Raw genomic sequence first — 27,986 nt, forward strand, 5'->3', positions numbered from 1 at the left:
TTTTCTTTCCTCCTCTTAGAAGAGACTTCAAACAGACTTTCTGCCTGTTTGTAGCCATTACACTTATTTCGGCTGATTTTGCAAGAGGATCACAGATACCCTTTTCCTTTTGGCTTGTGAAAGTTCCTAACTTTGACCTTCTTTGGCAGGAGGCATCTTCTGGGCGCCTTACAAATGAAAAAGGTCATTCACAACTGCAAGTGAATATAGGGTGTGTGGACCCTTTTTCTGCTTCCCAGCTTTCCTTTGGGGGGGGGCGCTTATAGCACAATGCCTCCTCCTGTCTACAGACTATTGGTATTATTTCTGTGTCCAAGTCTCCTGTAGTAGGCGCATGAGATGGTGTTTGAACCCTGCAGCACTAATGCTGGTGAATCATGGCATGGTGCAAGAACACGGTTGCATAACTCTGTTCTCCTTCATCCCAGCTCTTCTTAAAAAAAAAAAAAAAAAAAAATTAAATGTTTAAAAAAGAAGAAGGAAATGGCATTTGCCATCTTTTCTCCTAAGAAAATATGTTCTAATGGATTGCCTACACACACACACACACACACACACACACACTCACACACACTCCCATCCTACCTGTACTCATGTCTTTGCATTATTTGTTAGACTTTAAAGCAAAGAATATATGACTATTAAATGTCATAGCAGTAAAAACTATCCTCTGTGTAGCTTAAGGAACATAAAATCTTGTCAGTAAAGATTTGGGAAACGTGGCATTGGAAGTACATCTAGAGGATGGAGGTTCAAGCTGGTGTGGGACAGTAGAGAAATTGCAGTGGTCCCGGTCGGGGAGGGAACGCTGGGTGGTGGCCTCATCTTTCTCCACCCGCACAGGTGGAGGTGACACTGCTCACGGCCCTGTCTTCTTCTTCAATTAGGACAGTGATGACGATATGGAACTTTGACTTTTCCATTTCCTGTCCCTTTTGCTTTTAACTTGAACACGTAGTTTTGGAGAGTCGTAGGAGTGAGATGGTCCCTGCTCCAGTTTTTCACCACGTCTGTCCAGCTGTTGTCTCATAAACTCACTTGCAGAGGCTGTGCAACATTTGGAGAAAGCCACGCCCTCTCTAAATATCAGCTGGACTGCCCTCAAAGTGTAGGACACTTTACAGAGCTGTCAGAACTCTTGAGGATGGGTGATGCTCCGTAGAACCTTTCTCTTCTGGGTCACTGATTCAAATCCACTGTCCCAAATGATCTAAGGCATTGCTGTCGGCCCCGCCTACTTTTGGGGGGTGGAGTCAAGTGAATCAACTACCAATGAATGCTCAGAGTCTACACCCTTATTTGCAGTATCACAGATTAGACCAAACAGTGAGTGGTGCAAAGAGACAATTAAAGGCTCTCTGATGATTTTTTGTTGGTTGTTGTTGCCCTCTGTGTATTAAAGTTCTGATAAAGTATTTTTTTGTTTGTTGTTTACTTATGTCACCAGTAACATGACTTGAGGGTCTGCTATAGTGCTATCTTTCATTGGGTATCTAATACTTACACAATCGTTAGAATTGGAATCTTTCCTTGGGCATCTAATATTTTCATATTCATAATCACTGAAATCCCTCTGTGAGGTTAGCTCACTTTTCCATTCTCCTGTGATAACCAAGTGCTCTAGTTGTAAATTATATACATATACACATATATATGTATGTGTGTGTATGTGTGTATGCATATATATATATATATTTTTTTGCATTCTTGTTGGAGAGCTCACTGCCTTGGAATGTTGTTGGTTCTGTGCAAATGCTTCTAGTTCCGTCAGCCACCGTCATTTCTTTTCTTAAAGTAACCCACAAACCTGCTTTTCATCCTGCACTGGAATGCTTACCGTGGCCAAAGCAAGGGGGTGATGGAGTTTCCCTGCATACTTATTTCTGGGTCTTGCTCCAGAGCAATTGTCAGATTGGGTTCCATGAGGAGCACTCGTGTTTAGATGGTAGCTAGTTGCTGGAGTTGAACCAAGATAGCAAATTAGTGTAGGGGGAAAGGGTGCTCTGGAGGGACTTGAGGTGTCTGTAGAGGTTGAGAAATAGAGGAGAGAACATGTCTTCCTTCCGACTGAGTTTCCCATGCAGCTTTTTATTGCTGGCTTTTCCTTCCACCCTCATCTACGCGGTGACTGTTGATTAGCCTGTGAAATTATCTGAGAAACAGGTTTGATCTTGTGGGGTGCGGAGAGTCTAGGAAAAGAAACTAGAGGAAGGGTGGCTGACTCAGAGCTGCCTTTGAAGCTGGAAATGGGACAGCTTCTCGGGGCAGACAGGAAGTCACCAGCCCTTCTCCACTGGCCAATAGGGAACGTTGAAAACCTCGCACTAGAATGAGATTCACTCTGAACTGCTATAAATGACCTGTGGGAAGAAGAAACACGCGTTCAGCGTTCGCAAGTAGTTTGAAATGGTTTCATATAGAGGAGTACGTGGATGTATTTTGTGTTCCTGTCCCAGTTCCTTCTTAGAGAATCAAAAATGAGTTTGAGCCTTAAGAATAGCTAATTAGTAACATCCTTGCGTCTTAGCTCCACTAAAATTATTCTGGCCAAATGATTGAAAGCTCTGTTTATATAAAATTGTGTCCAGTGGAATCTTATGAGAATCTCAGAATACAGATAGCACCCTAGGACAAGCTGGCAAACTTTTCTTGTAAAGAGCTAGATAGGGGCTTCCCTGGTGGCGCAGTGGTTGAGAGTCCGCCTGCCGATGCGGGGGACACGGGTTCGTGCCCCGGTCCGGGAGGATCCCACATGCCGCGGAGCGGCTGGGCCCGTGAGCCGTGGCCGCTGGGCCTGCGCGTCCGGGGCCTGTGCTCTGCAACGGGAGAGGCCACAGCAGTGAGAGGCCCGCGTACCGCAAAAAAAAAAAAAGAGCTAGATAGGAAATATTTTAGGCATTTCAGTCTCTGTCACAAGTACTTAACTCTGCTCTGTGGCCTAAAAGCAGCCGGGTGGTATGGAAGCAAATGAAGGTGACTGTGTTCCAATAAAACTTTATTTGTGGACACTGAAACTTACATTCCATGTAATTTTCATGTCACAAAAATTTTTTTGTTGTTCTCCCAAATGTTTAAATAAGTAACAACCATTCTTATCTCATGGGCTGGACAAAAACAGGTGATGGGCTGGATTTGGTCCCTGGGCTAAAGTTTGCTGACCCTTGACCTAAAATGCTGCAGTGCCTCATATTTTTTGAAGACCATGTATCAGTACTGATCTCAGGTACTGATCTCATCACCAAGTGTGTTATGTAAAAAAAATTGTTTTCTCCTACCAGGTTGCTTTATGTTTGTATGCATGTTTACTCAAACCATATTTTATGTAAACACATTGGTGTTTCTTAAAATATGGTAAACATGTTTTTTGAACATTGGCTACCTTGATCAACACGCTAAACATAGCATACCTCATAGGATGCCTCACCCCACAAATATAAGCACCTGCCATGAACTTGAGATGTAAATAGCTTGAAAGTTACAAACATGCTGATGTAAAATGTAATTTGTAAATAACAGATGGCACGTATTTACAAGGAGTGGGAGGCACTGCTGAGAATGAAGTCATCTGGAACCAAAAGAATGGAAGATGTGTCAAAACTGTCCAGGTCCCCAGTCACCATGAAACTAACTAGCATGCTGCCAAACTAGTAACCTAGCGCCAGTCCCTCTGACCTTCTGAGTGCCCAGCTTGGGCTGGGGTCTGTGGCGTGCTGACCACAAGGAGGCTTCAACCCCTTGGGCAGATCGGGTCATAGATAGCAGGCAAGGCAGAGAGGGAGGCAGTGTATGCCCTGGCTCCTGTTAGCTCACAGCGCCATTGATTTCGTCTGTTGAAGGACAATAAATGGGATTGTATGCAACTGAGCCATAAGTGCCCGGTTTTATCACTCACCTTCACACTGACATCTTCGAACGACATCTTTACTGTAACTCCAGCCTAGCAGTCAAGTACAGCACCGCATTATCCAGGGCTAGGCAATTGTCACATCTGTTCTACAGGAAGTGTTGACTCAACCCAGCCCAGGAAACCACCACCAAGAGTAAAAGGTCTCCAGAGATTGGATGGAACCTTTTAAGTTATTTACACAAGCAGTTGGTCTGGAACTTGAGTCACAGTTGATCCTTGCTTTCTTACAAGGGAAATTCTTTTATTTATTCATATTCCCTCCCCCTCCCTCCCCCTCCCTCCCCTCTCTCCCCCTCCCCCTCCCCTCCCTCCCCTCCCTCCCCCCTCCCTCCCCTCCCTCCCCTCCCTCCCCCTCCCTCCCCTCCCTCCCCCTCCCTCCCCTCCCTCCCCTCCCTCCCCTCCCTCCCCCTCCCTCCCCTCCCTCCCCCTCCCTCCCCCTCCCTCCCCTCCCCTCCCCTCCCCTCCCTCCCCTCCCTCCCTCTCCCTCCCCCTCCCTCCCCCTCCCTCCCCCTCCCTCCCCCTCCCTCCGCCTCCCTCCCCTCCCTCCCCCTCCCTCCCCTCCCTCCCCTCCCTCCCCCTCCCTCCCCCTCCCTCCCCCTCCCTCCCCTCCCTCCCCCTCCCTCCCCCTCTCTCTCCCTCTCTCTTCCTCCCTCTTCCTCTCCCTCTGTCTCTCTCTCTCTCTCACACACACACACACACACACACACACACACACACACACACACACAGAATATCTACTTGAATCTTATTACTCTATAGCTGCTAAAGGATCTACTTGTATCTTCAAACAGGATATCTTAAGGGACCTTGCTCCAATCATGATGGAGAAACTGTTATAAAAATAAGAGAAGTCTGTCGTCACTCCTTAGTTGTGTTGGGACACATCTCTGAGGTTCAGGCAGTGGAATCTGAGATGAAAGAAATGAATCTGGTTTTTATGATCTTGATGCATGGAACAGGTAAAAATGGCTATCAAGTCAGCATGTATAGGAAACAAAGTGGACATAGGTCCCTGGTGCAGTTCCCAAAGGGGATCCCATCAGTCATTACAAATTTTTTACTGGCCAGCAGTGAATATGACGATAAGCATCTTTGACTCACATGGTAGATGCCTAGAGGGGTGGGATAGGGAGGGTGGGAGGGAGACGCAAGAGGGCGGAGATATGGGGATATATGTATATGTATAGCTGATGCACTTTGTTATAAAGCAGAAACTAACACACCATTGTAAAGCAATTATACTCCAATAAAGATGTTTTTTTTTTAAAAAAGGGATTTGTATCATAATGTCATATACATAGTCTTGTGCACTAAGGGTCTCTTTCTCTTCTTTTTTTGTGACGATTTAAAATCTAGATTACAGTGATTTCAATATCATGGGAATCAGAAAAGCAAATGCCCTTTAGCGATTGATTTCACAGCACTTTATAAGTTCTAATAAATTAGGTTTTAAAATTCTGGCTGAGACCTTAGTTGATTTTTCGGAAGGTGGGGAAGTGTTAGTACTTTGCCCCAACTTTGTTCTCATACTCATGATGAGGCCAGGGAATTATTATGGAATAATTCATAAAAATTCATATCAAGATGAATAATTCTTTTAAAAAATATTTTTAAAAAGATTTATTTATTTATTTGGCTGCGCCAGGTCTTAGTTGCAACATGCCTAACTCTTAGTTGCAGCATGCAGGGTCTATCTAGTTCCCTGACCAGGGATCGAACCCGCATCCCCTGCGTTGGGAGCGCGGAGTCTTATCCACTGCGCCACGAGGGAAGTCCCCCAAGATGAATATATTCTTTGCACTAGGGTTGTCTCTCCATCCCAAATATTTGAAGTTATTTTACCTGTTTGCATTCATTTTGAGGGTGAAATTTGGAGGCCAGTTTATACATCTTCATCATCTGTTCTCTCTTCAGTAGTTTGACTGAAATTTCCCTTGTGTTCATACAAGTTCCTAAACCTTTTCTGCCCTGTGCTTCTACCTTTAATTATCTTTTTTGGTGTGGCTTTGTCTGAAATGCTGTGAAAGGGCTGGAGTTTGTTACATGATTATGTAATTTGATTTCCCCCATGTTGGGTCTGAAAAAGATGTTACACACATAAATGACTTTTTTTCCTTCAACCCAGCAGAAAACTTGCAAGGGTTCCAGTAGCTAATTTTGAAATGTATAGAGCCAGCTCAGTAAACATTTGTTGCAAACTTAAATTTGAGTTCTCTACTTTATTTTGCTGAAGTGTGTTTGTGAGAACTTGCTCATATGAGAATAGGTTTGTGTGTATGTACCGTTTTTTAAAGGACACTTACTAGTATGTCTTTTGCTTAAATGAGGAGCTCACTGTACAGATTCTCTGAGACTTGAGTACTTGAAAGTTGAGTCCCTGTTCTCCAAGTATTTGGTGAAACGTGGTAAATTATTTCAACAAAGATTTGTGACTCTGCGGAGTTGCCGCTACTCTGATCTCCTTTGCTTGCTCTGTTTTGGTCTTGAATGCACCTAACTTTTCTCCTCTTCCCCACCGTATCTTTCTCCGCATGATCTTTTCATTGTCATCTACAGACCTTCTGTCTGCCTTTCCAACCAGCAGCCAGACCCTTCTTGGCTGATCAGTCTATGACTCTGGGAGCTCTGAAGGTAGCACTTAAAATATATAACAGTTCCATTTCCTACATTAAAAAGCCATAAAACCTTCATGGAAAATAGCTAAGAGGACGTATACAGTAGGAGGAGAGGCTCTTTGCTCCTGCAGGCACCTTGCAACGGGACTATTTTTCTTATATGATATAAATGAAATCTTCACTCTGCCCACTTTTACACCTACGCATGTACTGAGCGTCTCCAAGGAGACAAGGAAACCCGGAGTCCAGTGATGGTGGTGAATCCTCCTCGGAGACAGCAGGCTGGAGTCTCAGGCAACTCTCCCAGGCGTCTTGGCTTCCAGATGCCCCTCTCAGACAGCCTCTCTTCTCAAGGCTCTTGCAGGCAGGCTTTCTCGAACATGCCTCTCCCTTCCCAGATGAAATAGCCTGTCCGTTGCATCTGAAGGGCTGGTCGTGGTGAGTTCAGTAGACAGAAGGCTACTGAAGGGACAAGAAGGGTGGGTGCAGTAGGGAGGTGAGATCGGAGGGGTCCATCTTTCCCAAGATCTTTTCTTGGTCACCCGTTTCTTTATCTGTGCGTATGTTTCATTTCCTCCCTCTGGACCTCTTAGGCACAAAGCCACCACGCAACCTTACATAGCGTCTTAAAAATATTCTTTGTGACAACGGTACAGTCATGAGCTCGGTTTAGTTAGATTGTCCTTTGAGGAGAAGTACTCCTCTTGCTGATTCAACGTTTTTAGGTGTCTTTTCATGAACAGTAGCCCCCTTGACCACTCGCATTGCCCTTCCCCTGAGGTTGCTGCACGGGAAACCCCGTACCATCTTGCCTTTCCCCACTGCACCGTGTCACTCTAACTTTTCCTAGAACTATAAACACTGTTTTCTTATGTAAATGACGTCTGTTCCTCTTTGAGGAACACACTACCATCATTAGCCCATTTTTCACACTTTCTAAGATTATAGTGTCAGATCTTTTCGATACGTTGACCACGTCTCTGTGTGAATCTTCTTTCAGGCACAAATAATGAGTTATCATGTAGCAATGATTATGGATGTGATCCCCAGTAAATCTTGTTTTGTCTCTAAACTCCAGGCACATCATTTAATGAGGCTTCTCAACATCTTGTCCATATGTACGTTTTTGGTTCTCAGCTGAATTGATTCAAATAATCTAACTTCTCGTGTGATTTTCTAGCACAGTGTCTGCAGATTTCAGTTTTCTGTTGCCAATCCTGCTGTCCTCTTTGGAAAGGTGGGGCTAGCTGGTATTCCTATGAAGTCCTTTGTCACTGAATGACTGCATGAGGATTTATTGATGACATACTTTTTTATTTGAGCTTTCAAAAAAGATTGGTCAGTCACTGGTCAGTGTTCTGCCTTTGGAGGAGTCTCCTTTTCTCCTTTGGTTTTATCTCCAGTCGACAGCGCCTCCCCAGTTTCTAGCTTTAAATAAAAACCAGCCCATGGTGTAAGCTCAGAAGGACCCATTTGTGTTTGACACAGTCAGTTTTATTCACAAGCATGTAAGGTACCCTTTGAGTGGACTTAGAGGTCAGACTGGCCAAGATTTTTTCTCACGTAGTCCATCAAGGTCACCCTGTTTTGATCTTCCTTCACAAATAACTTTACCCACAGTGTGGCCCACCACTTAGCTTTTCCTCTTTATTTGGACTCAAATGAGGTGAAAGTGTTCCTTTCAACTCGAGTTGCCTAGCTCCCATGAGAAGAATTGGAGGAGCATGAAGGTACCTTTGAAAGGAGCCCTTCATTGTCTCCGAAGTTTCTGGCTTTGCCCGGGTCCTTCCTGGCCTCTCTCTGCCCTCCTTCCTCAAAGCCCCAGTCATTCATACTCTACATTTCATGTCAGGTTTACGGTAGGAATCAAGTGTCTGCTCAGATGGACTGCTATGCCTGAGGAGCTGTGGATGAAATTGGCTAACTCTAAGAAAATGTAAACACATTCTGGAAAGTTTTCCAACTTAGACTGGTGGGAAGTTTGGTTTGCTGTTCATTTGCCCGGAAATGGAAAAGTCAAGATCTCATCCTCATGTGTCCTTCCTAGAATACTTTTTTGTGAAGGAGGCCCTGAACCTGTGTAGTAACACAAACGTTTTCCTTCCATTTTTCCTTCCAGGCACTTCAAGTGGCAAGACAGCTTCTTCTCCAGCAGCAGCAGCAGCAGCAGCAAGTTAGTGGATTAAAGTCTCCCAAGAGGAATGACAAACAGCCAGCCCTTCAGGTAACAAGTCTTTTTTTTTCTTTTTTCTTCTTTTTTTTCCCTTTAAGTTGATGATACACTTTGGGACAGCTGATAAGCCATTCAGAAGTGGATCGTGTTGAGAATTGCAAATCCCGTAAGGAAATCTTCTGCAAGAAAGTTCACTTTTTTGTTTAACACTAGAACATGACATTTGGGGGGAAAATGTCTGTTCAACCAACATTTCTGTTGTTGGGAGTAAGCAAATCTAATGAGACAATTTAATCGGAGGCTGAGGAGTTGTTGGCATGGGTTGCTTATTAGGCAGTGTGGCTTACCAATGAGGAAAAGTCCATAGTACTCACATATGTCACTCATTCTCTTGTGATCTGTCTGGAAATGGGACACACACACACACACACACACACACACACACACACACACGTACGTTACTTTAGTGCAGTGGTTTTCAGCCAGAGTGCTTTTACCCCTCAAAGGACAGTGGGCAGTGTCTGGAGACATTTTCGGTTCTCACAACTTTGGGGGAACGGGTGCTACTGGCATCTAGTAGAGGGAGACCGGGGAGGCTGCTAACATCCTACAATGCACAGGAAAGTATCCCACAAGAGAGAATTATTCAACCCAAAATGTCAATACTGTCAGAAACGTATTGGGATTAAGGAAGATACAGTATTTTTCATACACCTAGTAATGAATGTAATACCTACTCCATTATTCACTGGCTGTTTTCCAAATATTTCTGAATCATTAATAAAGATCGGCAAGCATTTTTTATGTAAAGATACTCCAAAAGACTGTTTTAGCAGCTTCTCATTTCAGGCACATTGAGGGCAGGGGTTAGCAGAGTGGAGGGAGTGAGTTCATAAAAATCTCCTTTGGATCTTTGACTTGGAGTAGAAAATTGTCACAGACATTTTAAAGAAACTTGACATGGAGTATCCCATGCTCCCATCCAGGACAGGGAGGGCACTTGCAGGTACCAAGTGGCTCCACTACTTTCATAGCTAAGAGTGGGCATCCCCCCAGATGGGAAGCAAAGATGAGTTTCCCACGCTGGGCATTCTGGAGAGGAGTTTGTAAATGGGAGCTGGTGGGTGTAACTTGATGCCGATTAAGATGATCACAAGGTCGACCCAAATTCTAGCTTGGGTTGACTCTTCTCAGATCAGAGAGAACCAGTATACCAGCACCCAAATTATCCTACAAAGATCAAACTGACCTTGGGCCACACGTTCTGGTGCTTCTACGTCTGCTTGGAAATTGTCACCGTCTAGAGGAAGTTCAGCATGATAGTAGCACTTTACTGGCAGAGTTGAATGACAATGTGCATTGTTTACTAACACTTCCAAAAGCAGTTTATTTGGTCAGCCACCATCAACCCATATGCCTTTTCATGTGTGTGAATGCTGGGGACATTTTTAATGAGGTCCAGTGCCACTGAGGTCCCATGTCAGGTGCTATAAGCAGTGCTTTGTTGTGCAGATGTCTTAAGAACAGCTCTGGAGGATGAAATATGACTGTGTTGACCTTTCAGCTGTGAGCTTATTTGTCAAGATTCAAATAAGTTGAAAGGATCAAACTGAACAGTTTCCGTAGTCAGACTGGGAATTGTGCTTCAGAGGTCAGCAGCGGAGGCCACATTGCAGATTCCAGAACATAGCCAATTGTTGGTACATATTAAAGTACTGGGGCATCTCCTGCAGACAGAGACACAATTAAAATTCTAATTTATTAATGTATACAGGGAGCTAGCCCAGCCTGTCATTCAGTGATTCAAATGACTGTCCATTCTTTTTGCCTCCCCCTTGGAGCTCGCACAGCCTTAAAAATACTATGAGTCCTCTTGAATTTATCAGACCTCGAATGCATTGGAAAAATACCAATATATTATTGGGGGCCAGAATCTCACACATTGTAGTGCTTTGGTTAGAATTTTCAAAAAGGACACACATACATGGTCTAATGAACTGCTCTTCAGTACTGAATATCATTTGTAATCTTTTAGACTAGACTTATTTTCTAGATGCTTTTTAAAAAACATAGGGCAGGCTTCCCTGGTGGCACAGTGGTTGAGAGTCCGCCTGCCAATGCAGGGGACATAGGTTCGAGCCCTGGTCTGGGAGGATCCCACATGCCGCGGAGCATCTGGGCCCGTGAGCCACAACTACTGAGCCTGCACGTCTGGAGCCTGTGCTCCGCAACAAGAGGGGCCAAAATAGTGAGAGGCCCGCGCACCGTGATAAAGAGTGGCCCCCGCTTGCCACAACTAGAGAAAGCCCTCGCACAGAAACGAAGACCCAACACAGCCAAAAATATAAATAAATAAATAAATAGAAATATAGTCAGCCCATTACATGTTAACACAGATAGCATATTTAAAAAAAAAAAACTTTAAAAAACATAGGGCATTTTTAGGTAACTTCTTTTCCAAGATGAGTGAAGTTCCTTTAGGGCTAAGTATATCAGGTCAAGTTTTAGGGGATTTCCTTTGGAGGGCTCTTCTTCTTGCCTGTTATAAGGCTTTTAGCCCCCAGGAGAGTATGATACAGAGGGCTTTGTTTTTCTTGGCAAAGGACAGCGTCAAAACCAGCCTAACACATTCTGCTGAGCACTTCAGTCTGTATGGAAAGTGTGGGACGAGGGGGCCATCTTGGATGCTGGTTTTGCTAAAGAAGATGTTTTGAGTCCTCTCCTGCCCCCTCAGTGGGAGAGTTGACAAGCAAAGAATTTAGACCAGTCTTAAGAGTTGATTCTGGGGTTGGGGGGAGGGGAGAGTTGGTTGACCTGTGTGTGTGTGTGTGTGTGTGTGTGTGTGTGTACGTACGTGTGTACACACATGCAAGTGCATCATAGACTGTTGTCTCCTCAGCTGCCTGGTAGGATCATGCAAATTCACTAAGTTTTATTGGGTTGGCTGGCCTTCCATAGAGAGGAAAAATTACTAACCTAGGCCACATGGCATATTACCTTGTTATAAAAATACTTAGGTAGACTTGGTGATTCATGGAAGGAATAACCTTCACATTTAGATCTATTTCGTCGAGCCATGTCCTTGCTGGGGCATCTCAGCCAGAGCGGCTCTGACATGAAAGGGAAATCCTACAGCAAATCTTAACAGTGTTCATCTCTGATCTCCTTACCCTTCCTTCTACACCGAGAGACCTATTTTAGCAAATTTCAGATCTTCCGCATAGAGGAAGGCTTGACAGGGAAGAAGGATTTGATCTGCTGATAGCTTGAAGAAAAAAAAAAAAAAAAAAGAAACCCAAATCCCCAAATATACTGTGACTCATATTTTAAGCAAATCTCACACTTCCCTGCTTTATGTTTGGCAGTGCTCTCCAGTTTCAGAGGCTGATGATACAAACAAAAGAAAATGGAAAGTTAGAGGAGGCTATAAGTGGTTACTCGACAGAGATCATAAAATGTAGTCAAACATCACCAATTTGGACTAATTTCAGCGAAATGAGAGTAAATAAGTGAGACATGACGCTCTTTGCAGATACACATACTGAACTAAATCCAAACTGGTCGCGTTCTTGGGTGACATTGTAGTTTATGGTGAAGGCATGAATTGGGTACAGATATTGCTTCTGAAGTTCTTGAAAAATATTCTACTTAGTAACCTAAATAGCTCCTTATTTGGTCTATTAATTTGCTTTGCAAATTTTTTTATGAATGGTACAAGTGAAAATTGGAAATTGGACCCGTCATAAATTCAGCCTCAGAAGGATCTGAATTAATTAAATGCAACTCAGTGAACGTTTCTAGAACAGCCACAACTTGCAGGGCATCAAGCTGCTGTTCAGAGATGTAAAAATGTCTAGGAGACAGACCCTGCCTGCAGGATGCTTGAGCTGTGAAAGAATTAACCAGGTTTTGCCACAGAAAGAAAATTATATGTGAGTAAAAATAGTAGGCTTCCTTTTATAAATATTTATATACTTCTGAAGATTGCTAAAACAAGTGAAATGAATGCTTAACAGTGCAGGTGCGCTCATAACCTCGAAAATGTGTAACTTTCCTGGCTGAAGATTAATTTGTGAGCAATTTTATTGATCACATTTTGGAACTTTGACCACCGTTTCTGGGTAGTAATTCATTTGGGTTCTTTAAGCATTTTAGTTGTTGGCACAAGGACATAAACTGGAAGGAAATCAAATGACACATTTTCTCCTAAGAAAGTAAAAGTACATGTGTATTCTGGCAGCATTCAAGTTAAGAAAGAAAGTAAACCTTGTGTGTTGCTTACCGAGGAGAGCTGACCACCATTTCAGGTCGTGTATAAAGAATTTGAACTTGAAAGCAGTCATCTGATACTTTTCCCTCCTGTCCCGTCCCCTCCTCCCAAGGTTATCTCATGTGCAAGCCCCTCACACAGGGGGCCGTTTCACTGGAAGGAGGGCTGGTGGAATTCACTGGAAGGGTCTGCCTTTTCATCCGGTTGGAAGCTCAGGATGGTAATGAGGACTCCTGCTTTAAGTGGAGGCAGTTAAAATGCGAGATTCAGCAGGTGTTTTTTTCAGCATTTTTGTTTGCAGTTATATAAAACATGCTTTAGGCAGCATTTTGCTTGGCATTAATGCCACATATAATCTTAGTACCTCGTAGCATTTCCACGTTATTCACTGAGGAATAAATTGGTAAGAGGAAACCTTTAAAGGAAACTACGATCTTATGTGGTAGAGAGTGAAATGGAATGGTTTGGAAATACTGACCCTTAAAAGATATCCCTATGCACTGTGAATTAGTAAAGTGCATCATAGTTCAGGAGAGGGAGGCAGATTTTTTTTTTTTAATGTTTGCAGTTAACATTGTCTAGAATTTGCATCCCTGGCATGAGATTGATATGAAGTGTTGAAATTTTGGTACCTTTTAAGATTTCGTTGTTATCACACAAGTTTGGAGAATCCCCAAACCCTAAAAAATAAGTCTGGATAAGAAACAATAAAATAGAAATGATGCTTTAAAATGGTTACTAAGCCATTCCGATTATGCGCACCATTAAAAATATGATAGAAACAGGATCCCCTCCTAGAAAAGTGCACATGCACACAGAATTTTGCGTCAAGGGTTTCATGAAGCTCAAGAAGTCCATCTGTTTGCCCAGGTTCAATACTGTTGCTGGAAAAAAATTTTTTTTCCAAAATAATGTGTTTTGTCCTTGCCACCAGAATCTTCATGTGAGTTGTGATATGATGAGTTCCCTCCTTTTTGCTGTTTCAACTTCAGCTGTATATAAGGTGATCCTGTATCTGCCCAGGACAGCCTTAGTCTATGCCTGTTGACTGAGTGTATTTATTAATAACTCTCACTCTTAAAAGTATCCCAGTTTGGACATTTAATTATATGGTCACTTTGCTTACCCGCATCTAAACATTAAAATGCAAATGTGATGCTACTATTTGAAGTGTAAGCATGTGTTTGTCACCATGTGCATGTGTCCCTATCTGCAAAGATAGTCAAGGTTTATGGACCAGCCTCATGGCTACTCTGTGGTGTAGAACTATCATGAACCACTCTATGGATGAGGAAAAGTGAAACTTCCGAGAGGTTAAGTGACTTGCTACAGAGCACACAGGCAGTGACAACGCCAGGCTGGAAAGCCAGGTGTTTTAAGACCACCAAAAACCAGTATGTTATCAGGAAGTTAATTATTGCTTCTCATTCAATGTTATTTACTCAGCATCTACTGAGTGCCATGTTTTCCATCAATAAGCAAATTATTGTATTTTTCATAGTGTAAGCAAAACTAAAGCCCAACCAACAAAAACCAATTTCCACTGTAAATATCTGGATTTCAATTAAGAGGACTAAGATCTGCATAATTATCCTAATTGTCGCTCTGTGTGTGTGTGTGTGTGTATGTGTGTATCACAGCAGTGAACAAGAGCAAAGAAAACGTTATTTCTTATTCTCTAGCCTGAAATGCTCCTGTGAGCTTCCATGTGTTGGAACATGGAAATAGTATGTTCTAATCATTGTTGGGGCTAGGAGGTTGGGAGGAACAGGGGAAAAAAAAACATACTTGACTGGTCAAAAATGTGTAAATTGCTGACAAAATGACACGTGTAATTAAGAGTGCTCCTACCATTTTACCTTGTGGTTTACACCTCCAGTGTTGAAAAAGAGAGCAACTCCCACCTTGCTAATTACCATTATCACTGAAATGCTAGGGTTGGAGTCATTAGTTCCATGTGCATTTAATTAGAGGAAGGCTGAAATTGGATTTAACTTATTACTTTTTCATGGATCACTTTCTTGTCATCACTTCAAATTGGATTGCAGCCCCAGGTAACTAATTATGAGAGCCACAGGATCAAGAGTGAAAAAAAAGGTAATTAGGAATAACACTGTCGGACCCTTGCTGGTCGTCCACTTGTGCTTCGGGAAAAGGGGAAAAAAAAAAAAAAACAGTCCAAGCTGTATTTGGTAGTATTACAGATTAGGGAGTTAGAAGTATGTATGGTTGCTGAGCATCATGGAAGTCTGTCACCACCCAGAGTGGTTTCTCTGATAGACAACTGAGTTGAAGATGTCAAGTCGACATGGTTCCACAATCAGATCCCTTATACCTTGATTAAACTTGTAAAAGCAACAGATTGCTTGTAGGTATGAGGCATCTCAACAACTGTGTAGTCTGAGGCCTCACATACATGATTACAACAAAGCTGTCAAGATGCCTCTGAGCCAAAGTATGGAATATTTTAAGTACAGGGAGTTAGAATTTAATGAACGTATTAATGTTCCAGAAACATCATTCATATCTGACAGGAAGACATATCAGTCAGCGCAACAGTAAGGTTTAGGGTTTATATATCAGGAATTTTTGTCAAAGTTTCCAGCCGACCATTTACTTTGCTTCTGGTTTGTTCCCCACCCCGCCCCAATGTTGTGGATAGGCTTGCTGACGTTCTGTTTCTCCTTCCGCCCCCGTCGAAAATACTTTAAAACAAATGATATTGTTTCCATGTGCAGAGCAGAATTCAGAACTGCAAGCAATCAATTTTATTGACATCGTCTGAAAAAAATGTTGATGACAGTTGGAGGATGTGAAAGGATTGGATTTTTGAAGTTGCCAGTACTAAGTGTGGCAAAAAAAAAAAAAAAAAAAAGAAAAGAAAAAAAGAAAAAGAAAAGAAATGTAATCTCATTTAAAAAAAAAAAAAAAAAGCCTGTGAGTTAGACTCTCCTAAGAAGGGCTTCTTCTTTGGTAGACGGTGATAGCATGATGAGAAGTCTTGCTATCAAGCCTGTTGGTTGCCTTGACCGGGGAAAAAAGCTTCCCAGAGAAGTGAATCACCAAGCAAAGATGGCTAGAGTTTTCTTAAGTTGTTTAAAATTTGTTTTAATGTTCTGTTAATGTAAGCAAATAATCATGATTCAGTCTTGGGTGACTTTCAAACCTGGGTAAGTGAGGCTTGCTCATTATTTTCCAAGGAGTCTGGGGAAGTGTAGACCGTGATGTGCCCACCCAACAGAGGCCAGACCATGAATATTCCCGAAGTGAGAAAATACTTTTCCTGGAATTATGAGTCCTTTTCCTGTGTGAACCTTCTAAGCAAAATCTCAAGACCCAAAATAGTAATCATCAAGCCTAATGCAGAAAATTAAAGGGTTTTTTTGTGGAACATCTTAAGTTGATTTAGAATTTTTGTACACAATATTCGTCTGTGGTTGAAAGGGGCCATGCCGAGGTCAAGTGATGTAGTGTTTTCCATTTTTCCATATGAGCCTCACAGTGTGTGATAAAAGCAAACTCCTTTATTTTGTAAGTCTGCAGGAATTTCTGATGAAGTGCAGAGGTCACGTTCCCTGTCAATTTGAGTAGCCAGCATTTTTTAACTACTGGTTTTTTCTTCCTTTTTTGTGTGCCTTTTCTTCCCTCCCCCCACCTCACCAGAAACCATGGCACTTTTCTGACACATGCACAGTGAAGTCCTCCAATCTGAAACTCATTAGCACACAGCATTGGACCCTGTCCAGTGGTTAGAAAATTTCCTGAAGCCTAGAATAACAGCATTTGGTGCAAGCACCAAGGACCAGAAGTGACAATGGGGGTAGTCGAGCTCGCCTGGCGCCCTGCCCAGTCGGGAAAGCCAGCTGACCATGCAACCCAGTGAGACAGAGGTCGTGCACATGGGATGAGCTAGAAAAGTTGGGTCCTTAGAGAAGCATGCTTCTGAAATCACAGGGCAATATCTTTTTTCCCTACACTTATTATTTGAGTCGGGTTGGAGGTATTTATCAGCATTAGCTGCAGGAACATGAAAGCAAGCAATTAGAGAAATTGGATGAAAACCAATTGCTACAAGGTAATATTTTTGACTTCTGTCACTATTGGGTATTGCAGAACCTATGGATTTCATTCATTCATTCATTCAAGCTTTGTTCATTGAACCTCACTATAATCCAGGTAACAGGACCTAGACGGAACCCTTGCCCTAACATTAGAAAAAGTACACAATTCACCGTGGTTCAGGATAATTTAGGCCAGGTTTTCAAACAGGAAACTGAGTCCCAGAAATATAACAGTAATAATATTAAAAAGCAAACACTTAAATTGTACTTTCTAGGAACCAGCTACTGTACAATAACCGGATGAGGGTAAATTCTATTATTATTCCTGTTTTGCAGATGAAGAAAGTGGGGCATAGAGAAATTAACTTGCTCAGGGCCAAACCATTGACAAGTGGCAGAGCTGGGATTCCAGCCCAAACAGTCCAGCTCAGGAATCTGTGCTCTTATCCATTACATTCTGCCTCTTCTCCCTGAGCTGCCACCTGGGCCTCACAAACAGAGACAGAGAATGGAATGGAATCAGAGTTGCTGATGCCGAATGCTTGTCACTAACCACTAGACCACACCGTCTCCTAATTTGGACATATGTACGGGCATATTTGAAAAATAGTGCTTGCGCTTGAAATATGCACTTTCTAAAGGGAAATGACGCTTGGGAAAGAGAAGAAAGACGGGTATTACTCAAAGCTTGCAGACAACTCTGCAAGTAATTGTCTAAAGGCAGCCGCTGAAATTGAGAAGCAGTTTGGAAAATGTACAGTTTGGGAAATTTGTGTACCGATGTAATTACGGTAGTTGTGAGTTGATGTCATGCCTAGTAACTGTTTTTGTATTGCTTGGGCCTTTGTTACTGAGCTGTGATATCATGAGCAAACTATTATAAACATAGCATGGATATAGCATGCTTGTGTAACAAAAGATCGGGAACTTTTATTAAGTTTGTTTTCCTTGTCATATTGTAAAAATTTATTATGTGTACTGTGTATATTAGAAACAGATTTGGGTAATTCTGTCTAAATGAAGTCATCCCGGCTATTTCCAGACTGTCTGTTTTTGGTTGTGAATAATTTTCATACATCAGATGGTTGTCATATTTAGTCGCTCTCAAAATTTTAAAGAGAACATATCCCATTCTGAACTTTGGGTGGACTTCGGTCGCCTTGCTGTTGCGATTGTTTGAGTTAGAAATTATTGCACAGTAAGTTACAGAGACTGAATACTAGTCATTTCTAAGGGGTCTAGGGCTGCTGACTTCTATTCATAACTTTTCCCCTTTCATCAACCGAACAGATTTTTAACTACTTAAGTAGTAGAATTTAAAGCTGCCAGGACACAATTGGGCAAAGACTGCCAGCCCTTGTCCTTTTATGTTACATCCCACTGAGGAAATTTGGTAAACATTCAAGCAGACAGAGCTCAGCATTTATCGGTGTTCATGGTAAAATGTGGATTTTAAACGGGTAGTTGAAAAACGCTGGGTGACTCAACCCTTCCCAGCTCTTCTCTAGCTCCTTCTTTTGCTATCAAGCTTTTAGAAACTGAATATTCTGTCTGCTGCTTCAACTTTTTTTTTTTTAACTAGTCACTTTCCTTCCTAACCTCCCCCCAAATCTGGCTTTTCCCCTCATCATTCTCTTGAATGTTTTCTTGAATGTTATTGTCACTAAGTTCCGTGCCCATGTCTCCATCCTTACCTCAACTTGTCTGACTTCGTAGCAGCCTGTGGTCCTTCGGCTGACTCGTCTTCTTGGAAATTGCCTTCTTTGAAACTTCTTGAATTCAGTGCCCTCTGGTCCTCACCATTCTCTCTCTGCTTCCCACTTCTCCTCTGGAACCCAAGTTCATTCCTTTCCTGAAGTTCAGTCCCTTGGATCTTCTGCAATAGCACTTCTGTCTTCTTTGCTTGTTCTTGGACCTCTGCACCCATGACTCCAAGCCTGTCTGTACCCCTCATGGCTCTCTCTTAGCTCACCCTCACAGCAATTTCAGTCATCTCTAATCCAACTGATCGCTTTTGTCACCAGGCCCTATTAGACTCACGCGTCATCATCGACTTATTAATTTCCCCCATCCCCATCACGTTACCAGATCTGCCGTTTTCCTTCCACTGGGCATCTTCCGTCTGTTCCTTTCTTGTTGTTTCCCCTGCTGCTACTTTGTCCCAGAGTTCAGACCTTCAGGAAGGTTATGCTTAGCTCTTGGCAAATAATGATCATTTATCCGGCTCCACCCCCTCAGACCATCTTCTGTTCTTCGTGCGGATCTCCTAGCCTACCTACTGCTTTCAGCCTTTCCCTCAATGCCAAGTTACTCTGCTATTCAAGAACTTTCATCGGTCCACTCTTACTTCCATACCAAGGCTAAATTCTGTCGCCTTCTCCTAGTTTCTTGGTGTTCTGGTTAGGGATTAAATCAGATGACCTGAGAAGAAGGTTGTAGTCCTCTTACTGGGGCGGGGGCGGAATTCAGAGCCATGATCCCTTCTGTCAGGAGATGGAGATAAGTACAGTCCATCTGATAATATTTCCGATTCCCCCCAATCCAGAATTGCAAATATTGCTTGTTTTGATGCCTGCCGTTTAGGCAGAAGGCCCTGGTGATTAAATTGTGTTTGAGTTTAAGTCCAAGAGCATTATGTCTCTGTCTGCTTTCTTCAGAAGGAAACGAAAAGCTCTGTGATGTGCTATGTTTTCCTGTATCTAAATTCTCTGCTGTGTTGCCCCATGCTTCTTCTTCATTAATATCTATTGCTACGGCCTAGCGAGTTCCTTCCCATCTTCTCTGGAAGTAGGATCTGCAGCCAGGCGCTCCCTTGTCTGCCTACAGAAGAGCTGCTTCATCAGACCTAATGAAGCTGCTTTTAATAAGACATTGGTGAAATTATGTCTGGTTTGTTCTTTATTTGATAACGTAAAGGAATTGTTATTTATTCTAGAAATAAAGTTAAGAATCCAAACCACATAGCACAGACAGAGCACAGAGGCTTTGTTTGATCTAGGTATGAAATGGCTCTGCCTAGAATGCTGTTTGAAGGATTCTTGAACCAGGATGGCCTCTGTAGGTTCGCTGTGGTTGATTAGCCATGTCTGCCATGGGCACTGGAGTTGGAAGTATGTGTGCCTTCTACCTGCCAAGGCTGACTTACCTGACATAGTCTGTGCTGATCGCACACCAGAGTAGAGAAGGGCCTGGAATTATTTTTTTTCTGGGACGCCTGATAGATCCTGCAGTAACTACTGAAATATTATCTAAAATTAAACGTGTCTTATATATTCCTAATATCCTTATCTGAGATGGCGCAAACTGTATTCTTATCCTGAAGCGCTACCTCTCTGTGGTCAAGCATGAGCTGTGATTTGTCCTTAAAGGCACAGTATGTTTTATATGATGACTGGGTCGTCATGTAAACTCAGCTAGGTGGTTGAGAGTTACAGAGATTTGTGTTTCAGAATATGGTGAGAGGAAGCATATCATGACTAATAGTGTGATCTCTGGTGTCAGGCTCCCAGGTTGAGGTCCTAGCACTACCCTTCCTGCTGAGTGACCTTGGAAAAGTAGCTTCACTTCTCTGTATTTCCGTTTTCTCATCTAGAGAATGTGACTGATTACCTCATCTATCTGAAGGCGATTGTACAGATGAAATGATTAATGCATGAAAAGTGCTTACCCAGTGCCTGGGACACAGTAAATTCTCAGAAAAGTTAGCTCTTCTCATAATTATATAAACTCCTTTTAAAGGGAAAATGAATACCTGGTAAACTCCAGATTATATTTTAATTCAGTTAATATCAGCCCCTATTCAAACATGCGTTTTAGCAGTGCACCAGGGACTGTCCTTTTGCTGGTAGTCAGTTGTGGTTAACCAGACCTGGTGAGAAGACATCAGACTTCCCATCTGTAAAATGGGGGTGACCACATGCCCATCCTATGGAGTTATGAAGATTAGCTGAGTTTTACTACATTATAAATGGCCTAAAACAGTGCAGGGTACACAAGAAATACTTAATAAATGGTAGCTGTTCTCATCATCTCTGCCACCATCGTTATCAGTATTATTGTGATAGAGCATTATTTTCCTAAGTGTGTCCACTTTGGCATAAATGAGGACCATGCTGTTCTGAAAATCCCATCCTGGTCTCTCTTTTATCCTTGTTTTCCCAGAATTGTATATGAATTCATGCTCTGTTGTCGTAACAGCCAAGGGAACTAGTCCCTAGTCTTACATCTTGAAGCTGCGGCATTGTGCACCCTGCACCCTGCACCAAGTAGGCAATCCGTAGATATTTCTTTCTCTATGAGTTAGTGAATGAGTGAAATATCTAAGCCAAAAAGAAAGGAAAATTGATACTACTTTAGTTGAAGAGGCTGCAGACTGGTCTCAGGTTCATAAACCTCTAGGAACATTTCAAGACCATGGACACAGCATTAAAAGAATCCGATGTCAGTCCTGCCGAAATCTTTCACTGGGTCGATGAAATGAATCTTGCCAAGTATGGAGTGAAAATCAGAAAACTCCTGCAGTGCTGTTTGACTGCCCTTAATGCTCCGTGCTTGCCTTTGTACATTTGCTAATCTGTTTAAGGTATAATATTAATGGCATAGAACTGTAATTCCTAAGTACAGAAAATTAAAGGAGACTAAAGGCAAAATACAGAAATGTATTTGGTGTCAAGACGAAGTTCAATGAAGCATAGCGAAGATGGAATCGATTATTAAATAAACATGGAGGGAAGATGGAAAATATACCTAAATCTCTCAGTTTGAAAGGAATTGGTTTACTTGATTATTTGCAACAGTACCACACTCAGGAAAGTCTAAGACAAATGAAAGCAAAACAGAATTTAATTGAGCTATTATTTTGCAGACTTTGGCTTGGTTTCAGACAGTCTAATCAAATTGTGCTTTGCTCAAATAACTAACATTAAATGCAGCCTACCAACAGATGTTTAAAAAGAGTCTAATTGGAAAATCTACATCCTGGATTTAGTGTGTCTCATCGGAAAAAAAAATAGCTTCACATTTATATTTTGGGGGATGACACCCAAGTGACGAGCATTTCTAGAAAAGATAAAATTTTCTTCAAGGTTGCCCGGTGCTTGGGTGGAATTATCTTGAATAGTCAGAGGTGGCATTCTGGAAATTAAAGTTCTTGGAAATTGTCCAGCTCTGTGCCATATACAGCTGTACAGAGAAATCGCCTTTATCACATTACATCACCAGAGTCCTGTGACAGTCCCTGGATCGTGTCAGGGGCCCGTGTGCTGTAATTTATAATGAACCCTTGGAAGTCATGCAAGGCACATACTGATTGATGACATTTAAAGGTACTGTCAAGGTGGCTAGGTAATGAAGTTGACCTTCCTCCATCGTTGTCTCGGTTTCATGTTTGTATATAGAAAGAAACCATTTCACCTGCCATATTTGCTTGGAACTTTTCATGAAATCTACAAAGGGAACTTGGCTTAATAGTTAACTCTTTTCTTCCTTTAGACCAGGGGTCAGCCATTGCTTCTGTACAGGGCCAGATGGTGACTATTTTTGGTTCTTATGGGCGATACAGTCTCCCTGGCAGTGCTTACTCTGCTGTTGTCATGCAAAGGCAGCCATAATATGTATAATTACTTACTATACATAAATAATGAGCATGCGCTATTTCAATAAAAATTCACTTGTAGACGCTGGAGTTTGAATTTCATATAGTTTCCACATATCACATAAAATTCTTCTTTTGATTTTTTTTCCAACTATTTAAAAATATGAAAACAATCTTGGCTCAAGGCTCCTATGACTACATACAGACACAGGTGACAGGCCTGATTTGGGCTGGAGTTTGCTGACTTTTGCTCTAGAAGATCGGGTATGATCTCACAGATTGTCCATTGAACAAGGTTGCCTGAATGAGGGGCTGGTGAAGACTGAAATCTGGCCACCATATACCAAGCCTTGCACCCTGGTATGGAACTGGCACGGCATCTTCTTGGAAGAAGCAGTACCTTTTTTCTCACTTGCACAGGGTTGCCCCCCAACCCTCATATTTCCTTCCTTTCCATCTTCTTGGTCTGACATCTGTCTACTCATTGCGGTAGGTGTAATGGCTAAACTAGTACTAACTTTCTGAGATTGAAGGCAACGGACTAGGCTGGCAGGGCCTTAGCTAGCCCGTATGATACAGAGTCGTCCCTTGGTATTTGTCGGGGTCGGTTCCAGGAGTTCCCAAGGTTACCAAAACCTCAGATGCTCAAGTCCAAAATGGTCCGCCCTCCATATACACAGGTTCCACATCCGTGGATTCAACCAACCAAGGGTGGAAATTTTGATCCACGATTGGCTGGACCCTGCTGATGCAAAACTTGCAAATATGAGGGCTGACTGTATTTATTGAAAAAAAAAAAAAAACCTCAACAGATAAGGGGACTCATGCAGTTCAAACCTGTGTTGTTCAGGGGCCAGCTGTACTTGTGTGAAATTGAGGAGAGCACCCTTTCCAGACATCTTACTCCAATCTGGAGCATTTTCATAACATATCTGACTTTATTACATTAAAACGCTTTACTGCCATCTGCCAGAAAAATATCGTATAGATCTATAGATACTTTATAGATAGTTAAAGAGATCTAGGATGTCTCCAAATGTGAATGGCTCCTCCTTGAATCCAAAACGTAATGGCACTCCGTCCACATAGAGCCCTCTTGCAGCGCTCAGCCATAGGCTGATGCTGTTTTCCTCCGCTCTTTGCATTTTGAATCCAACCAAACATGGCTGATTTTGGCAGAGTGACTTACCTCTGTAAGTCTCCGTTTCTTATCTATGAACGATTAGTCAGTGGTTCTCAAGCCTGGAGGCACATCAGAATTAATATATTTTTATCAGCATCCAGATCTAGGTCTCAAAGCTTTTTAAAATATAGGTAGATTCCTGAACTCTATCTATGAATAAAAATCTTGGGATGGGGCCCAAGCGTGGGTCTGTTTAAAAACCTTCGTAAGTGATTTTTTGTGCACACCCATGGTTGAAGACCACTTGTCAAGGTGACAGCTAAGTTCCTTTCCACCTTGAAATCTCAACATCTCTTTCATTCTGTTTTCCCTCATTCTTTTGGTCTCCAGCCTCCTCCTAGAGTAGTTGAAATGAGCTCTCTGACTTTATCTCACCAATGTGAACAATCAGTGGTCATCAGATGTTAGGGAATCCCTGGTTTTTGCCCTAGATAATTTGCACTGGACACGAGGCAGAATGTACTATGTAAGAATTAGGTAGGCCACCCTATTAACCTTGGAGTCCTCTTGAGAAGTCCAGGAAATGAAGACAAAGAAGGATAATACAGGTGGTGAAGGTCTATCTGGCAGGGGGGTGTGGGGGGGTGCGTCTAAATAGGCAGCTGATCTCCTTTTCTCTATACACCGTGCATTTCTGCTTGGGAATGGACCTATAGACCACATTTTTATGATATGTGCCCATTTTGATGATATTTCCAGGCCAGCCCAAATTGGGAAATATACTCTAAGTCTCCCGAGATCACTAACTTGATTTCCTACCAAAGTCATTTGGATACCTCTCAGATAAGTGTTGAAATTGGCCCACATCTCAGAGTCACACCTGGTTCCTAGGAGTTGGGGACATACCTCATTCAGGAACTTGAATGTTATTTAAAATGTAGAGTCTGTGTTTATCCAGGGCCTTGATTTTGTCAGTGCTTTATAAACAAATACCTGCTCTGATCCTTTCGCAAAATACAGGAAGAAAAAGAAACACCAACATGGAACCAGAAAGACAAACTGGGTGTCCTACACCTCTTTACCTGTATTACGTTTATCACATATGACTTGACTTTTTAAAGTAGAAGCCTCTTCATTCTGCAACTGTTTGAGAATTTGGGGACTATTAATTGATGAAGGCAAAATGATCTTGAAGCTGCATGGTGTATGAGGTCCTCAGGGCATTTGAAACCATTTTTCTGTAAGGTAACACCAGATGTATGAGGCCTGAATACTCACCATCTATCAGCACGCAGCCAATCTGACTTTCTTCTTTTCTTTTCTTTTCTTTTTTAACATAATTTACCAATTGGAGTTGTACCAAAAAAAAAAGGGATTACATTTTTTTGACTTATGAACAGCAGGTCAGAAATTTCGAAGAAAATTTCAAGAGCAGTAATTTTGGAAATGTACCCAGATGAATTTGAAAATAAGTATTTCACTGCCTACACAGCTGTTTAGAATACTAGCTTAGGAAATATATACCAGGAGCCTTACCATTTTGCGTGACACGGTGTCAGTTCATGCACAATATATTAGTGCTTAATTGAAGATAATGTAACTGCAGATCAAAGGCATAATTAACTGGCTTGAAGAAACTCTTATGTACATCAGGATTTTGACTAATAGAAGTCTGGACAAAATTGGTTTAGGAGACAGTCTTGAGACCAGCTGAGCCTTCATCTGTCTGTTCAGGTGATGGTGACAACAGCTGGAACTTCTCCCGGGGAGGGTGGATAAGGACCACTGTCATCTCCACCATTCACAGTACCTCCTTTGAAATGGACACTTCCCTGGTTTGGCTCCTGGTTGGTCCCTGGAGCTGCTGGATAGCAGAGCTCTTGACTATCTCCTTGTCTACAATGAGGGGTTCATTTCCATCAGTGTCAGGATATCTCTGTGTCTCTTAGACCTATAACTTATATAGGAAGTACATGAGCTGGGAGCAGGTTTTAGAACAGCACTGGGCAAACGTAGACCAGTGGGCCAAATCCCACAGCTTGTTTTTGTAGGACTCACAAGCTGTTTATTATGTTTTTAAATGGTTGGAAAAAATCAAAAGAAGAATAATGTTTCATGAAACATGAAAATTCCAATGAAATTCAGATTTCAGTGTCCACAAATAAAGGCTTATCAGAATAGAGCCATACTCATGCATTTTGCACTGTGGCTTCTCTTGGTAGATTGGTATAGTTGTATATCCCACAAAAGCCTTAAAATATGATTATCTGATGTCTTACAGAAAAAGTGTATGGACTCCTGGTCTAGAAGTTTAGGTTTGATCTTCAGGACATCTTTGGGAGGAGAAGCTTGGGAATCTAGCAAAGTGCTCGTTTTATAAAGGAAGGTGTATAAAAAAGAAGAAAATTGTATTTTCCCCTCACGTTGGAAAAAAGCAAGGCAGCGCCTGGAGGGAAACTGTTAGTGAACAGTTATTGGATGCCAAGGCCACAGCATTCTCACGAGAAGATTATTGATCTTTATTATTATTGTCATCATCAGCAAGATCTGAGTCTCATTTTGATCTTTATTAATGTAATTATTATCATCATCAAGATCTTGGATTCATCTGGTGTTAAAATTTATTGGAAATGATGTAGCAATTCTGTATGACAGCAAGGCCCCTAGGAAGTAAATGTGCAAATGGACTAGAGGATTGACTCATTCATTCATTTACCCATCTATTCACTTACCATTCCTATTCATATTTATTATTTACCTCTTGTGTACTGGACCCTACTTAGTACTGGAATTCAGAATTGAATATTTCGTAGTCCTTATTTTGAGCTGAAACTGCAGAGAGAATTATCGTACGATGTAATCAGTGTACTAATAGATGCAAATGAAGGGAACTGTGGGGACATAGAGGGACAGCGCACCTGAAATGTGACAAGTGCAAGTGAACAACTTAATGTTTAAACTGTATTGACTTTTAATCAATTTAAATAGCCATATGCGGGAGTGGCTACCATTTTGGACAATGCAAATAGAGAACTTTTCAATCATCATAGAAAAGCTTTTGGACAGTGCTATTCTAGAATGTTCTTTGGCTTTTAAAACATTTTGGTAAATATATCCTCCGGATGAAAGATCAAAAGGGTAGTCTCTTTTAATGTGGCTTCTTCATACATCTCCAAAATGTGTCTCTCTAACTTCTTGCCACATAGTATATCTTCCGTATCCTTCTTTTACTGAATTGCTATCAGGCAGGACAATACCAGTAATTTCTGGGAACAGCTAATGCCTCTCCCTGGAGGCTGAAGTTTTCCCTTCTAATAAGGAAAACTCCAAAGTCCTGGAAGTTTCATTGAAGGAAACCAAGCCAAACTCCTTCCCCCGCAGCGAACCACAAGACCCTTTGAAAACTGATGATTATTTTTATTTGTGTAGACTTAAGATGGAAATAAGAACTTCAAAAGAGAATTTGAAAAATACCCTTCTCACCAAAAAAGCTTAAATCATTTCCTCTGAAAGTTTCCTTCTATCGAAGGTTTACTTTGGTCCCACAGACCAGCCTCCTCCTTTCCTCAGTCTGAGGGGGAGGAACGTGACCTTCAGTTTCCACTGATGCTGCTCTAAGGGTCCCACAAGGGTCCCTGTTGTTGCCTCCTCTCTCAGGGGCAGAGACTGACACACCCTGGTTTCCTCTCGGCTTTGCTAAGTACCAAATCCTTGAACATTGTTTTTTGCTTCCAAAACACGTTCGTAATTGTGCTGCTCACCCCTGCCTCTCAGGCGTGAGGTTTATTAGTCTGTGTTTTATCAACAGTGATATAATGAATAATGATATGTCCATTTAGATTAATAACAGGAATAATACTAGAATTAAGTTTATTGCTTTAATATGTTGATTGGTTAGGGAAAACTTGGGGTTGCCCTTAATCTTTAGCTTCAGGTATTGATGAGAAAAAATAAAGCTTAGTTGTTAAGACTCTAGAGTCAGATATACCCAAATTCACAAACCATTTGCCAGCTGTATGACCTTGCCCAGGTTAGTTCACTTCTGAACTTCTATAAAGTAGAAATGTCTACCCATCAGATTATTTTGGAGGATTAAGTTTGAAAAGTGTATCTGCAAAGAACTGACACACAGCACTCAGAATGTTACTTACTCTTGTAGCCCTTGCTCTCATCACCCTGCTTATGATGTTGGTGTGGGTTATCACTTGTGAGATCCTAGGCTGGCCTGCGCAAAACAAAGTGGA

The 27,986-nt window shown here is 42.0% G+C and overlaps 1 protein-coding gene across 7 annotated transcripts in view; it reads left to right on the forward strand.

Annotated features, from left to right (window-relative positions):
- Positions 1-27,986, forward strand: part of FOXP1 (forkhead box P1) — a gene marked incomplete at its 5' end in the record, with an annotated part of 227,711 nt that overhangs the window by 72,577 nt on the left and 127,148 nt on the right. For all 7 annotated transcript variants that reach the window (XM_079713295.1, XM_079713294.1, XM_079713297.1 and 4 more), the window contains one exon: positions 8,642-8,746. In XM_079713295.1, coding sequence (XP_079569421.1) covers positions 8,642-8,746 — 105 coding nt within the window. The remainder of the gene's footprint in view (positions 1-8,641; positions 8,747-27,986) is intronic.

Source organism: Hyperoodon ampullatus, assembly GCF_949752795.1.
Source record: "Hyperoodon ampullatus genome assembly, chromosome: 10".
Taxonomy (NCBI): Eukaryota; Metazoa; Chordata; class Mammalia; order Artiodactyla; family Ziphiidae; genus Hyperoodon; species Hyperoodon ampullatus.